The sequence below is a fragment of the Dipodomys spectabilis genome, unplaced genomic scaffold (assembly GCF_019054845.1).
Source record: "Dipodomys spectabilis isolate Male_0828 unplaced genomic scaffold, ASM1905484v1 ptg000034l, whole genome shotgun sequence".
Taxonomy (NCBI): Eukaryota; Metazoa; Chordata; class Mammalia; order Rodentia; family Heteromyidae; genus Dipodomys; species Dipodomys spectabilis.
In genome coordinates, this window is record NW_024870711.1 from 502,996 (window position 1) to 516,381 (window position 13,386).

At 39.0% G+C, this 13,386-nt stretch overlaps 1 protein-coding gene across 1 annotated transcript in view; it reads right to left on the bottom strand.

Moving 5' to 3' along the window:
* Dgki (diacylglycerol kinase iota) overlaps window positions 1–13,386 on the bottom strand; it is a 423,036-nt gene that overhangs the window by 171,840 nt on the left and 237,810 nt on the right. The window contains 3 exon segments of the mRNA XM_042677203.1: window positions 6,443–6,521; window positions 9,846–9,983; window positions 12,074–12,187. Of these exon segments, the coding sequence (XP_042533137.1) occupies window positions 6,443–6,521; window positions 9,846–9,983; window positions 12,074–12,187 (331 nt within the window).

A 13,386-nucleotide genomic window follows, 5' to 3' on the forward strand; every position in this document is an offset into this window, starting at 1 on the left:
CTCAAGTTATGGCATTGGGCCCACGGATATAATCCAAGATTCTCTTCTTATCTTCAAGCCAGCTGATAGATTCATTTCAATTAAGTCCTTTTTCCATGCACAGCAATGTAACCACAGGCATAACACCAGATAGCAATTGCTATGGAGGCCACAATTCTACCTTCCATTGTCTACTCTCTGCACCCCAGGCAGAGAGAATAATTGATGAGCTCCCTCCAATGTCCTGGAAGGTCTCTTCTTATTATAGCATTATTACAACCCCCTTTCCCTCCCCCCCCCATTCTCATCTGAATCCAATTAGCTCTAACATCCCAAATCTTATTATCTAAATCACCTAAATGGTTTGTCTCTGTATGTAATCTGTTTCTAATGACAATGGAGGGAGCTCTGCGTAAGATCCAGGCAATTGATTAAATATATGGTCAACCCTTACACACCATAGATATCCACATGATATGTGCTATCTGAACCAGGATCCTAAAACCTTGCTTTCCTCTGTGACCATCTTGCTTATTTACCTTTAAGTCCCTTCAAACATTTATTTCAGCCCAGCTGTCAACCTCTAGGTCTTGGCAGAGGCCAACAAAAACACATTGGCTTATTTTAAAAGATTTCCTGTCTAATTAAGTTTACTCCTCGACCCCCTCAGGGCCCCTGCAGACAGTTTTCTTTGCGCCAGTCATAGATCCTTCCTAACAAGGGTGTCATCAAAAAGGCAGGAAAAGCAAGACATCTAAGCCGCTATTCCTATGTTCTGCACACAGATAACTAAGTCACACAGCAATTGTATTCCAAGTATCTATCATTGCTGAAACTTCTGGCCATCCAAAACACACACAGCTGATGTTTAATATGTTAATATGTCCAAAGAGATGTCCACTGAGGAAAAGAAAAACTATGAATACTCAGGACACCAGAGAGTTTGGATAGTTTGGGATGTGTGAATCATTTTCTTTTTCTCATCACATCATCAAATTTCTGGGAAAGACATGCTGTTTCCCAACAATTTCCTTCCAATTAAGCACATTGGCTTTTACCTTGTTTGGGCAATCTCATTTGCTTTGAAGGAGACATATATTCAGCAAATTAAGGATAGTCGAATGGTCAGCAGATCACACAATGATTTAAGCACAAAGAAACAACTGAAGCTGTTCATATGCTTCATTCCCAATAAGGCTGGCATACCAACACCCCATCCCTTTATCCCTCTAAAAAAGAATATGAATGCATAAACCTGAGGACTACTAGTGAACTACTGTAGTGTCATATTTTCTGGCCCAACTTCAGGTTCCTCAAGACCCCAAACAGCACAAGTTCATGAAAATGTGCTCATACATGCACTGGCTTATGTACTCTGATATTATAGTATGTCGTTAACTGACATACCATTATGATCATCTGTATGAAGTAACAGCCTGTATGAAGTAACATGTATAGATAAATGGAATCACAAGCCTTGCTCATGTGGAATCATCTCCAAGTTCTGTTGTTCATCACTCCGTATGGAAATTCAGTATTGTAGGTGTTTTTTATAACCCAGTAAGTAAATGGAACACAGATAACTAAGCTATATTCTTCATTGTCAAACTCAAAAATCTAAACGACATCAGAATGTGGATTACGTAGTTCAAAATCAGTATGTCTGGTTACTTGTATTTCTGAAAACATACCATGTAAAATTAATAATGGCATAAACAAACTCTTATAATCTCGAGTTTTATTAAACAAACCCAAGATTACTGAGGCTTCTTTCCTTTAACTGTTTTTAAACTGGTCTGTCATTGTACTGCTTTAAACATGCATCCAAACTGGCTAAAATGCTGTTTGCACATTCACATTCTCCCTTACTTCAAAACATCTTATCTGGAATTTCCAGATGAGATAACAAAAGAGAAAAACAGCTCACTCCGAAAGGCAGAATGTAAGACTGACCTAGAACCCAGCTGTACAGGCCATGTGATAAAATATAATTCCAAATTTCCCAAATTGGATTCTTTCTCACAGGATCTATATGGGCTTTTTTTTTTTCCAGTGCTGTAGGTTGTACAAGGAAAACCCTTAATCAAAATTCAGACTGGAGTCATTGCACTAGCAGCTGTTAAAAATATGTAAGCATGCACACATAAATTCAGTGTGAATTTCTTTATCACTCTCCTCTTTGACTCTGGCTTCAGCATCTTGCCTGAAATGCAAGTCAAATCCAGTTTGCCTGAGGCATTTACTGAGACATTTGTAAATATGAAGTGTGAAGTGTGACACCACGCTTATCAGAACTCAGTATGCAACGTGAACGCCCTGCAACTTATACATTTCCCATACTCACTCTATTGCGTACTTGTTCCATTTTAAGAGTTTAGTTATCAGAAGGGAATGACTCTATCATCTGTGTCTCCAGTAACACAGTCACCTTCAATTTACATTGTAAATGTTTAAAACATTTTCCCTTCTTTTCAAGCTCATCTCTTATGAAAGCAAACATTTTACTGGTATTACCATCTTTATTTTTTTCTAAAACCATACCAAATTCTTTCAGTGTGGATTAACTGCTCATCCCCAGGAGAAGCTCCCTTGTTCCTGTGTATACTTTTCTGTCCAGTTGGAAATGTTTTCAACAACTTCTTATGTACCTTCCCACTCCACTTTCATCTCCAAGTTTCATTACCTTTTGTACTTTCTAGACCTTTCCCCTACACTCTTTCTTGGCCATTAGTCCTGCTAAATGCCTATATTAATTACTGCCTACATTACTAAACTTGTTCCTACATAGTATTTTCTCCTGTCATTTTCCTTTGATCAATGGACTATTTCTACAATTAAACATTCTGTTATTGTTAACAAAAACAAAAACAAAAAATAGGAACTGAGCCAGCCACTGGGCTGTGAACTGGAAATATAAACATAAATAAGTGGTAGCCTTTTTCCCTCGTGGAATTGAGCATGGAGAAGGGCTCAAGTTCTGATCATGAAAAGCAAAGCATCTTTTCACATGGGCTGTGAGCTCTCTGTGTATATCTATATCTATGTTAGATATATGGAAGAACAATCATATAAGTACACTGAAAGGAGAAATGGAAGTCCAGATAGAAAGATAGCTTTAGACACAGAACCACAGCTTGTGTGTCTCCAGGGCAAACTGTACACAGGGGTCAGTGCCTAGACAAGAAACATGCAGAGGACAGCAAGAAGGAAACTTAGCAACCCTTATAACACCTTTTGAAGGAAATTTGTGGGTTTCCTATATGAATCATGAAACACCCATGACCGTTTGAGATGTGCTGAATTGCATGTCTCTGTATATTCAGTGGAAATGGTAAATCCTAAATCAGATTTAAGTACTGCCTTCTCTAGTCATAATTGCATTTGTTTGACCTTGTAGCACAAAGTTCAACTCCCCGGGATGATAAATTCAGAGGCGTAAAATGTAAGCATCCCATCTCAGACCAAAAGTGTGTTTAAGATCCATGTCCAAAAAGTGACCATCTCATTCAGAGAGAACCCTAACTTTGTCACTGAGACGTAATCATGGTTAACCCGGTTAAGTATTAATTTATCAGAATATTTTCAATGTGATCCCTCAAGCAGTGTGATAATGCCGTAATGATGAAAATACTGGGCAATACTCCAAAGTGACCATTTAAATGACCAAGCTCATTAAATCTCCAGATTTTGGCTCTAAGCCATTGCAGTTTCTGATACAAAAGTCACAAGAGTTCAACTGAGAATGGTTTGGCCATTTTGTGAAGATGAGATATATCTGTTTCCACCCCCAGTGAAGGATATTTTCTTTCTAATCCAATATAGAAACCCAAATTGTCAAATGTTTGCCTTCTTTATTTACAACATCAAACAAAATGTGAAGAGATTTCCTTACTTCCTTGTAAGGAAAAAGTCTAATGCTCAAAGCATCTGCACAGTAATGAAACTAATAAAAATGTTTCAAAATAAATGCCAATTTTAATGATCTCTTCTAAGAGAAATACAGCGTAGGTATTCTACTAAAAATTAGCTTTTCTATGGGTTCTTTTCACATCTGTACCAAAAAGACATTTTTGTGGTTAGATTTTTTTTCCACTCCAATTTCATAAGACTTATATTTCTTATCCATTACACATACATGGGCTGGCATAATTCCAAACTTAACAGACTGCATTTTCTTTACTAATCCCTAAGAGGCTGGGCTAGCCAAGACCATTATTTCCCAATGGCTCTCATGAGACTTGAGTCACTCCCCAGATACTTGGTAGCAAATTCTACAATGTTTTATCAGAAAACTAAAAGTATAAGTGACTGTGTCTGAGAAGATTTGGTTGGAAAATAGCCAATCATTGCCCCAAAATGACTCACTAAAGTATAAGTGACTGTGTCTGAGAAGATTTGGTTGGGAAATAACCAATCATTGCCCCAAAATGACTCAACTAAAAGGACTCAGCTCCATCCCTATTGCAAATGTTACTTTATGTGTCATTTTTTTTTCTCTTTTACAGATTAGCTAAAGGTTTCTTGAACAATAAGATTTAAAAAAAAAAAATGGGGAAAAGTTAAGGCCACAGCAGTCAGAAAAATACATCAAAAAATACCTTGAGTAATCATATCTTTTACACATAAACAATTATTGTACTTAAGTTGGTTATAACCTAGGGTTACAAACACAATTTAGTTGTAAGGTGCTTTTTGCCACTTGTATCACACCCTCATAAATACTGAATCAAGTCGTTCCCATCAACAAAATTCTCCCTGATGAGTTCTTTGCAGCTACTTTTTCCTCAAAGTCTCTGTCTGACATGTAGGGGAAATGTTCACAATTCCACCTCAGACCACATTACAATGCACTAGGCCTCAATGATAAACCATTCAGAGATGAATGATGCCATCCTTCAATCAGTTGTTTTATAATCATATACATATAAACATGAATGCACACCTTTAATGTTTACTTATTCCAGTCTAAATTAAATAGGGCATAAGTTAAGATAGTAGATAGTCCTCAAAATAATTCTTTGCTACCTTAGTGTCTGGCCCTGTTTTTCCTCATACTGACATGTAGCAATTTAATCATAGGATAGGGAAATGAACCATTAGGATAACTTTCTGAATAATTAAGCTAAATATCAGAAGTGAACAAAGTCACTGTGCACTACTTACTGATTTAGGTCTCTTCTCATGCCAGAATCCTATTTTGGGAAATTCATGTACTAGTATCATTTTACAAGTATTGTTAAGACACACGCAGATCTTACTATTTAAGAAATCTAAATTCAGAGTCTTTTAAAGAACATGAGGGGGAACATGGATAAAAACTGAAGTCTCACATTTACTTCCAAAATGAGCGCTTAATAATCTAGAAAGAACAACAGGCTAAAAATATTGGGTCCAACAGGAGTCCTTCTAATCATCTAATTCCTAAGGGGTGCGGGAGGGTGGCTTTCTATATTGGGATCCAGGCAATTCTTTCATTATCTTTTCTCTCTGTGATTTCCCAGCTAATCAGGCTTCTATCCTCAGTGCTTCTGTTTGGTACAGAATATGATCTCTATAGAGATTTAACCCATGACCCTCTCCAAAGACAGGATGAGTGCCTGTGGGTACTTAACCTTTGCCCCTTCCTGACATGCTGTTATCTGCCCTTTAAAATCTGCCCTTTGTTCTGTAACTGAAACCCAGGGAACACGTACTCTCTGACCCATTAAAAGCAGAGGACAGAAGAGATTCTGCTACTTAATTGGGACTATCCTTAAGTTCTTCCTCACTTTTCACAGCAGCATAAATACCTACGTGCTTTGGGATCATGAATACCGTAGTAACCTCTTTTTTGTCATCTTGTGTCATCCGTTGGACTGCACAGGCATTGAATGGCATAAGAAAACTTAGGTGACATGAAATTTGCATGTCACTATTTCATTTTACTTCTTTTTCAAAACTTGTCTTGACTCCAACTCTTTTAGTACCAGAAATAAGCACTCAATCTCATTCATATCTCTTTCTCACCCAGTTAATCCAATCACTATCACTACCACATTCTGCTCTTTCTACCTAAACTACCTATTGTTACTCCATTGTTACTTTTGTTTCTTGTTTACTGGTTTGCTTTTGCTATCATATTTCAATGGCTTGAGTTAGGCATATCCTAATTAGTAAAAGAGTCTATGATAAGGTATCATAGCAGATCACTCACAGAAAATTTCTTGTCAAACTTAAAGATTAACAATTGCTACTGTAGACCTATCCTTTGCTATCTTTAAAACACAAAGCAACCAAGATCCCATTTGTAGCAAGTTGCAGTAAACAGCTGTCTAGTCTAGCTTCCAAGGTCATCATGAAGGTAAACATGGAGCAACACCAAAGCACGCTGCAAACACTTAAAGGTAGGCAAGCAGAAGGGAACATGCAAAACACCTGCTGGACACTTCCTCCCTGGGAGACGGGAAGGGGACGCAGTCCTCACCTCTGGACTCATGGAACTCCAGTGTGACGTGAGCATCAAATCCAAGGCTGAAGTAATTATTGAAAACGTTCAGAGGAAGCTGCAATGATAAACAAAGGTAGAGAAGTTGAACACAGCCACTCAGAATATATGAAACCCAATGCCAGACACCCATCTCTGGGGCTGCCTTGGGGAGAGATCAATCATAAAGAAGGTGGCTTTGTGGAAAACACAAGGTCTCTTGAATGAATCCATTAGTGAAGATTCAGATCAAGTAATTATCTCAAGAATTACAAGGAAAACTGGATGCTGGCAGTGCATGGCTGTAATCCCAGATACTAGGGTGCTGAGATCTGAGGATCAAGGTTCAAAGCCAGTCAGGACAGAAATGTCTGTGAGACTATTATTCCAATAAACCAGTACAAAGCTGCAAGTGGAGGTATGGCTCAAGCAGTAGAGCACCAAGTTTGAGCAAAAAAGCCAAGCAAGAGCAGAGTACAAGGCCCTGAGTCCAAGCCCTAGTTCTGTCTCTGTCTCTGTCTCTGTCTCTCTCTCTCTCTCTCTCTCTCTCTCTCTCTTTTTCTCACACAGAAACACAAACACACACACACACCATACAAATTACAAGTAGTAAAGAAAATAAGAGCTACAAATATAAAAATCAGTAAATAACTATTCTTGTGTGTGTTGTTGTTGTTATGATAGAAGCTTTTAGCTGAGGAATGCACATATATAATACAAAGAATGACATATTAAGGAATGTAGAAAATAAGTCCAATCTCAAGGATCTTGTCTACTTTCCCTAATCAGCTGCAATAATTTATATTTAGCATAGGAATACTATTTTATAGAAAGTTTTCTTTGAACAAAAATCAGAAAAAAAGTGCAAGCTGGGCACTGGTGGCTCATGCCCATAATCCTTGCTATTCAGGAGGCTGAGATTCAAGGATTGTGATTGCAAGCCAGCCCAATTAGGAAAGTCCACAAAACTCTATCTTCTAATAACAAACAAAAGGCTGGAAGTGGAGCTGTGGTTTAAGTGATGAGTGCCAGCCTTGAGCACAAAAGCTGAGGGTTAGTGCCCAGGCCCTGAGGTCAATCCCTGGTACAAAGAGACAGAAAGAAACAAAGCCAGAAAGAAGGATATACAGAGACAGAGAGAAAAAATAAAGCAGTGGAACCATTTGATTCAGTTACTGATTCTACAGAAAGAATGACCAACAGTACATATAATATATATATCTATATGTATATATATACATATAGATATATAGATACACATATGTAAATATAGTACATATATAGATATAAATTATATATATATAATTTAGATGTTCCATTTGATTGGTCAAATTCATCTCTTCAGTATAACCATTCTCTGCAAGACAACCACATAGATTCACAAACGAGCTTCCATTTCCCTTTCCCCAGTCCATCATGTCCCTGGTGCTCCTGTCAGAAGCTGGTGATGGTGACAGTTGTGTGACTGAAAATCTAGTATTAAAATTGCGAAGCTGATGTGATTGTAAAGGTTCCATTCAATGTTAGGACAATGAGAGAAACGTGGAAAATGCACTTGTCCTTTTGCAACTCCAAGTGGAAGATAAAAATTAAAGGTAATGACGCCCAATAATGTTCAGGTTTATATCCCACACTAATCTGTATTTTTCTACTATCAGAAATAAGTGTGTGAACCCTCAGTTTCCACAGTTAAGTTTTACTGTGGCTCATGTGCCCTGCAATATGTAAGATGCTCAGCTTGATTGGAGGGAGACTATTGTCCATTATGAGAAAAAATGAACCAAGCAAAGACAGCAAGGATGGTATTGACACAGAAGGAAGGGAACCGGTGTGCCTTGTTCTCTAACTGAAGAAAATACCTGATATGGAAGCCCCCTGAGACTGAGTTTATTATGATTCAGGGCCTAAATCAGCCCTTCAAAATGGTTTCAACAAACTAGGGAAAAGAGCCAGAAATTAAACACATTGAACAACGCCAAAGTCACGTCCAACTCTCTTGGCTTTGTATTTGAGAATGTCCAGTTCCTGCACTTAAACAAAATACCAGTCCTTAGAGAAGACAGTGCAATGGTCCAAAAGCCAGAACTCCTCTCCCCATCTCCCATTTATGTTCTTTTGGCTACAATTCCTTTATCTTCACATCAACCGATAGCTAAGGAAAACATCTGGTCGCCATCCCCTAAATAATATCCCAATTCAGACTGATTTAAGTTATTCACATTTTCCAGGAAAATGCACCCCGATTTCCTGTCTCCTCTATAATCCATTTCCCTAGCTTTCTCATGATCTTCACTGTGGTTCCTTGGCTGCAACAAGTTTCTCTTTTCTTCTTTCTTTTTTTCCATTTCCTACACTGTTGGGAAGAGAATTAAGTATGAATTTCTTTTCTAGGCTTAAGCATTCCAAGTTTAGTAGGTGAAGGACCTTGAAATTTCCATAAGGTGTTCCACTTTCTACTTTCAGTTGTTTTCTACCTAATGTCTATAAATCAAATAAACACACAAATTCAAAGTATCATCATATGCCTTGTTTAAACACCATTACTCTATTAGGAATTCAACTTCAACTGAGCCTCTGAGATATTTATTAGAAACTTTCATTTCAGAATCAAGTGGAAAAAAAAAATGAAGACAAGGCAAACTATGTCTGATCCAAGTATCTAAACCAGATAAGATATTTGAGCACCTACAACAATTGGTCAGGCTCAAGGTGAATCATGAATAAAGTACTAGGGTCTGGTCTAAGATGATTCAGGATTCAATCTATTTGAAGGTTGAAACACCATGAAATCTTGGCCTCGATGAATGGCATGGTTCAAAATAGCAGAGATACCATTTAATATGCAGTCACCTGGGCTTTACCCCGGTCCTGTTCAGTATCTCTGGAGAGCGGATCTAGGAATGTACATCCTCAAAAAGTAAACTCAGAGATTCTTATGCACAGGAAAGTTTGGAAATATTATCACAGAATAGAAGTGGAAAGTAAAATGGAGAAAAAAAACAAATATGAGGATAAAAAAAAGAAAGTTAAATAGAGGAAGTATCTACTCAGCTACCTACAAAAAGATATCAGAAGCCAAGTGCCAGTGGCTCACATCTGTAATCTTAGCTACTCAGGAAGCTGAGATCTGAGGATTGCAGTTCAAAGCCAGCTGGGGTAAGAAAGTCTGTGAAACCCTTATCTCCAATTAGCTACCAGAAAACCAAAAGTGGCACTGTGGCTCAAGTGGTAGAGTGCTAGCCTTGAGCTGAAGAGCTGAGGGACAGCACCCAGGCCTAGAGTTCAAGCCCCATGACTGACAAAAAAAAAAAAAAAAGTCAGAAAGCAAGGCTAGAACTAAAAACCAAGCATTTCAGTGAAAGTACAAAGTGTCATATTTACAGGCAAGGAAAACTTTCCTAACCTTACACACGCCATCTTCAAGTTCTTCAGGGGGCAAATCTGGGTTTCTTTCCACATGGAGGTTCCATCGATCCAGTTGTACAATGGTCCCATCTTCTACCTGACAAAGGATCTTAGAAACAGGTTCATCAGTGTAGCCCTGCAAACAAAATCAGAAAACACACGCAATGTGGTCTGAATTACAAAGCAGTATAGCCAATGTGCCTATGTGATCCTCTCCCTAAGAATATCCTCTTTTGGTCTTTCTCTGTGTGAATGCCTAGAGACCTGTATCATTTATCATGTCCCAGAGTATTTTTTTTTTTTTTTTTTTTTTTTTTTTATTTTGGCCGGTCAAAGGGCCTGAACTCTGGGCCTGGGCAATGTCCTTCACCACTTCTGCTCAAGGATAGTGCTCTACCAAATGAGCCATAACAAGATTTCTGGCTTTTCTGCTTATGTGGTGCTGAAGATTCGAACCCAGGGCCTCAAGCATGCAAGGCAAGCACTGTACCACTGAGCCACCTTCCCAGCCCGTCCCAGAGTATTTTTACTCTTTCACCATCCAGTGTGTTTACTTGTAGATTTATAGATACGTCCTAGTTACCACAAATGAAGTAAACCATGCAACCTATATTTCTTTGGGTTTTCACTATGTGCACCTGACTACTACATAAAGTAATATTTATTGAAATGAACTCCAGGAAGTTGAAACAAGGTTGTTTTTGTTTCCATTTCCTTTTGTCTTGTTTGTTCATTCATCCATCTTTGGGAAGGTAAGGAGGAGGGGCACAAAAATATCACTAGACACAATTTGTGGGTGGGGGTGGGAGGGAAAACTGGGAGAGAACAAGAGAATGGGTGACACTTTAAAAATAAATGTACTCTTTAGCTGACTTTTGGAACCATCACCCCCTCTATGTATCACCTTTACAATAGCAATAAATAAATGGGGGCGGGGTTGAATACAAGGAAGAAGAATCAAATCAGGATTCCAATCCAAAACATTCTATTCTATTATGAAAAGGAAAAGATGCATTGTACTCATAAATTGACACGGTGACCTGAATCCTCTCTGTACAAATACCTGAAAATTAACTAATTAAAAGAACTTTCTCCTGTTAGCATTTTATTTCCTGTACTTCCCCCTGTGTGTGCTTTAGGGCATCATGTTTCCATGACCCAGAGAATCAAGGACCAGCCTTGTTAGGGAGATATTTCCTCCTCAAGGCTCCATGACTGACAGCATGATGATTACAGAGCAAAAGGCTTGACTTGGATGTGACGTATTAACACTGATAATGATTTGGTTATTTCATGTAAATAAGTGTTCGTGTACTGCCTGATAAATGAAAACTAAGGTCTGTGGGAGATTCATTCCCCCAAAGACCAGATTTCTACCTGCTGAACATCTGAAGATCATTTTTCATGACACAAAATATGATAAAAAAAAAAAAGGTTGGTATTTTAGTGTCTTGTGCCTTCTTACTCTCTTAGTGCCATAAAAATTAATGAATACATAAATAAGATGGCAGGATCATGGCAGGAAAATTCTATGCTGACCTAAAGGTGGCTTCTAAAAGGAAGGAAAGCCAAAGCCATGACAACACCCAAAACTCAAAGTCATAACTCTCCCAAACTGAGGCTTATAAACCTAAGCCAGAAGTAAACAGTTTTAGCCAAGACTGAAGATTGAGATGAATTCAAGTATGCAAGACTGTTTGCTACTGAGACCTGATGCTAACCCACCCAATGCATTTCAGTGGCCTTCCCAACAGGCCCTAACCTATATGCTAAACACCTCCATCCATACCACATTCTTTTCTGATTGTGGGGATTTGAACTTGGGGCTTAGGTGCCATCCCTGAGCCTCTTTGTGCTTAAGGCTAGTGCCCTACCACTTGAGCCACAGAGCCACTTCTGGCTTTTTTCTGAGTAGTTTATTGGAGTAAAGAGTTTCACAGACTTTCAGATCTCAGCCTCCTGAGTAGCGGGGATTACAGGTAAGAGCCACCAGCGCCCAGCTCCATACCACATCCAACTTTCCCTTCTGTCTTAAACTGAAGATGCTACCAAAGAAAACTGGGGTTTATGGACACTTTAACTCCCATTTCTAACTCATTCCTTGGACGGCTGCGGCAGCAGCATTCTCCTTTCCTGAGAGCCTTCCTTGTGGGAGCACGTGGTGATTTGGAGATGCTGTGTGTGTGTGCCTGGACAGTAGGGGTAGCAGCCATGGTGAGTTCTTACCCCACCCCAGTTGAGAGTTCGAGCCAGGTCATTCCCAGTCCCCAGCGGCAGGACCCCCACGGGAGGCTGTGGGCTCAGCTGCAGCTCATCCAGGATGGAGAGGATCCAGCCCACCTACAGACGCATCGGGGGCCAGAAGACAGAAGAGAAAGATAAATAAGACAACTTCTTCACAGGAGGCTCTCCACAGCTCAAAAGACTGGCTTCTTTCTCCTTTAAAACAGACATTTTAGTTCAGTGACTAGGGAGCAACGAGGCCATTCATCTCAGATGCCCCTAAATCGGAAAAGGACCTTTCTGTGTGGGCCCCATCATCTAAGCAAAAACGAGAACCAGTCATCTGGGGGCTTAGCCAGAGATGTCACTGAACAGTTAGGCAAATTTAAGATGACTGAAGCACTTCAACAGGGTGTGGCTGGGAAGACTCCAGATCAGATTAAATATCTTTCTAGTTCATACTGGCTATGTACTAGTTCATACTGGCTAGATCAGATTTTTCAACTCCACCGAGACTTGCTCACCCAGTTTACAAAACAGGATAATAACACCTGATAATACATAGTCACAGGATTATGTGATTGCTTACAGATTAAACTAAAATGTACATAAAGCCCTTCACATCATCCCTGGCCTGAAATAAGCACTTGTGAAATGGTTACCCACCGTGGCACAATCCTCAATGATACTCCATGTAGACAGAATTATGGGCAGACCTAGCATCTGTTGTAAGTTTAGGCTGAAAGTAGAGACTTAGTTTCATCTTTTGCTAAGATAAATAATACTTTGGGTAGAGTCTTATTATTATAACTATTTAGAAAAATTACCTCAAATCTGGAAATAGCAGAAAGAAACTGACATGTCTTTATGATGTCATCCACAACTACTGCTTCACAGACCCCTACTTAAGAACTAGATAATTGTAGCTTCATATAGCACTGCAAATGTCTACAAGACGTTAAAGGTTATAGGTCTAGTCCTATGGGGTATGAAACTAGTTTTGTCTCATATTAGGGGAAAAAATGGAATATAACTCTATAATTCTTTTCCTATACTTCTTGGATGAACCAAATTTGCCACTTTGCTGATTCTCTCACTAAAAGCCAAGTAAAATAATGAGAGGTGCTCAGGATATCTTCATTTGCATGAAAGTGAGGATTCTTAAAAACACAACATTGAGCCACTACATTTGATGGACACCACATGTAAACCACAGAACTCAGTGACTGAAAATATGGAGGTAAATGAGCTGGGCCAAGATAGATCAGGCTGAAGAGCTACTCTCGGGGTTTACACAGAGACATCCGGTTGCCTGC